This window comes from Chaetura pelagica, unplaced genomic scaffold, assembly GCF_000747805.2.
Source record: "Chaetura pelagica isolate M959 unplaced genomic scaffold, ChaPel_1.0 scaffold3043, whole genome shotgun sequence".
Taxonomy (NCBI): Eukaryota; Metazoa; Chordata; class Aves; order Apodiformes; family Apodidae; genus Chaetura; species Chaetura pelagica.
In genome coordinates, this window is record NW_009952673.1 from 1,354 (window position 1) to 2,126 (window position 773).

At 63.5% G+C, this 773-nt stretch overlaps 1 protein-coding gene across 1 annotated transcript in view; it reads right to left on the minus strand.

Annotated features, from left to right (window-relative positions):
• Positions 1 to 773, minus strand: part of ECH1 (enoyl CoA hydratase 1, peroxisomal) — a gene marked incomplete at both ends in the record, with an annotated part of 6,134 nt that overhangs the window by 910 nt on the left and 4,451 nt on the right. Inside the window, 3 exons of the mRNA XM_009993759.1 lie at positions 28 to 141; positions 476 to 540; positions 667 to 715. Of these exons, the coding sequence (XP_009992061.1) occupies positions 28 to 141; positions 476 to 540; positions 667 to 715 (228 nt within the window). The remainder of the gene's footprint in view (positions 1 to 27; positions 142 to 475; positions 541 to 666; positions 716 to 773) is intronic.

Sequence of the window (773 nt, forward strand, 5' to 3'; positions counted from 1 at the left end):
GACACAGGGTCCTCGAGATGTCCCCACCCCTGCCACCCCCCAACGTCCCCCCTGGTGTCCCCACCCCCACCTCTGGTTGCCCACGATCTTGGGGAGACGCTGCAAGGTGCCCACGTCGGCTGCCAACCCGATGTCCACCTCCTGTTGGGGACATGTGAGGGGACAAAGGGGCACCCGAGGGGACAGGGGAAGGTGGGATGGGCTGTGGGGACGGCTGAGGGGTCTTGGGGACATCCCAGGGGTCCCAGGGACATCCAGAAGGTCCCAGAGACATCCAAAATGGTCACAGGGACATCTAAGGAGCCACCAGGACATCTGAGGGCTCTTAGGGACACCCAAGGAGACATGGGGACATCTGATGAGTCTTAGGAACATCTGAAGGGTCTTGGGGACATCTGAGGGGGCTTGGGGACACCCAAGGAGCCATGGGGACATCTGAGGGGTCTTAGGGCCACCCAAGTGTCCCCCCACCCACCTTGACCTGGAACCAGGCGTCCTGGGAGCAGTAGCGGATGTCACAGGCTGAGATCAGGTCAACACCTGGGGGGGGAACAGGTGACAAGGGGGGACACACACCCTGAGAGGGTGACAAGAGGGGGACACACACCCCAAAAGGGTGACATGGAGGGGGAGAGCCCCCAAGAGGGTGACAAGGGGACACCCCACCTGCCCCCACGCAGGCTCCGTGCACGGCTGCGATCACTGGCTTGGGGCACTGTGGGGAGGGACAAGAGAGATGGGGGGTCAGGGGGGGTTTGGGGTGTGTCGTCCCC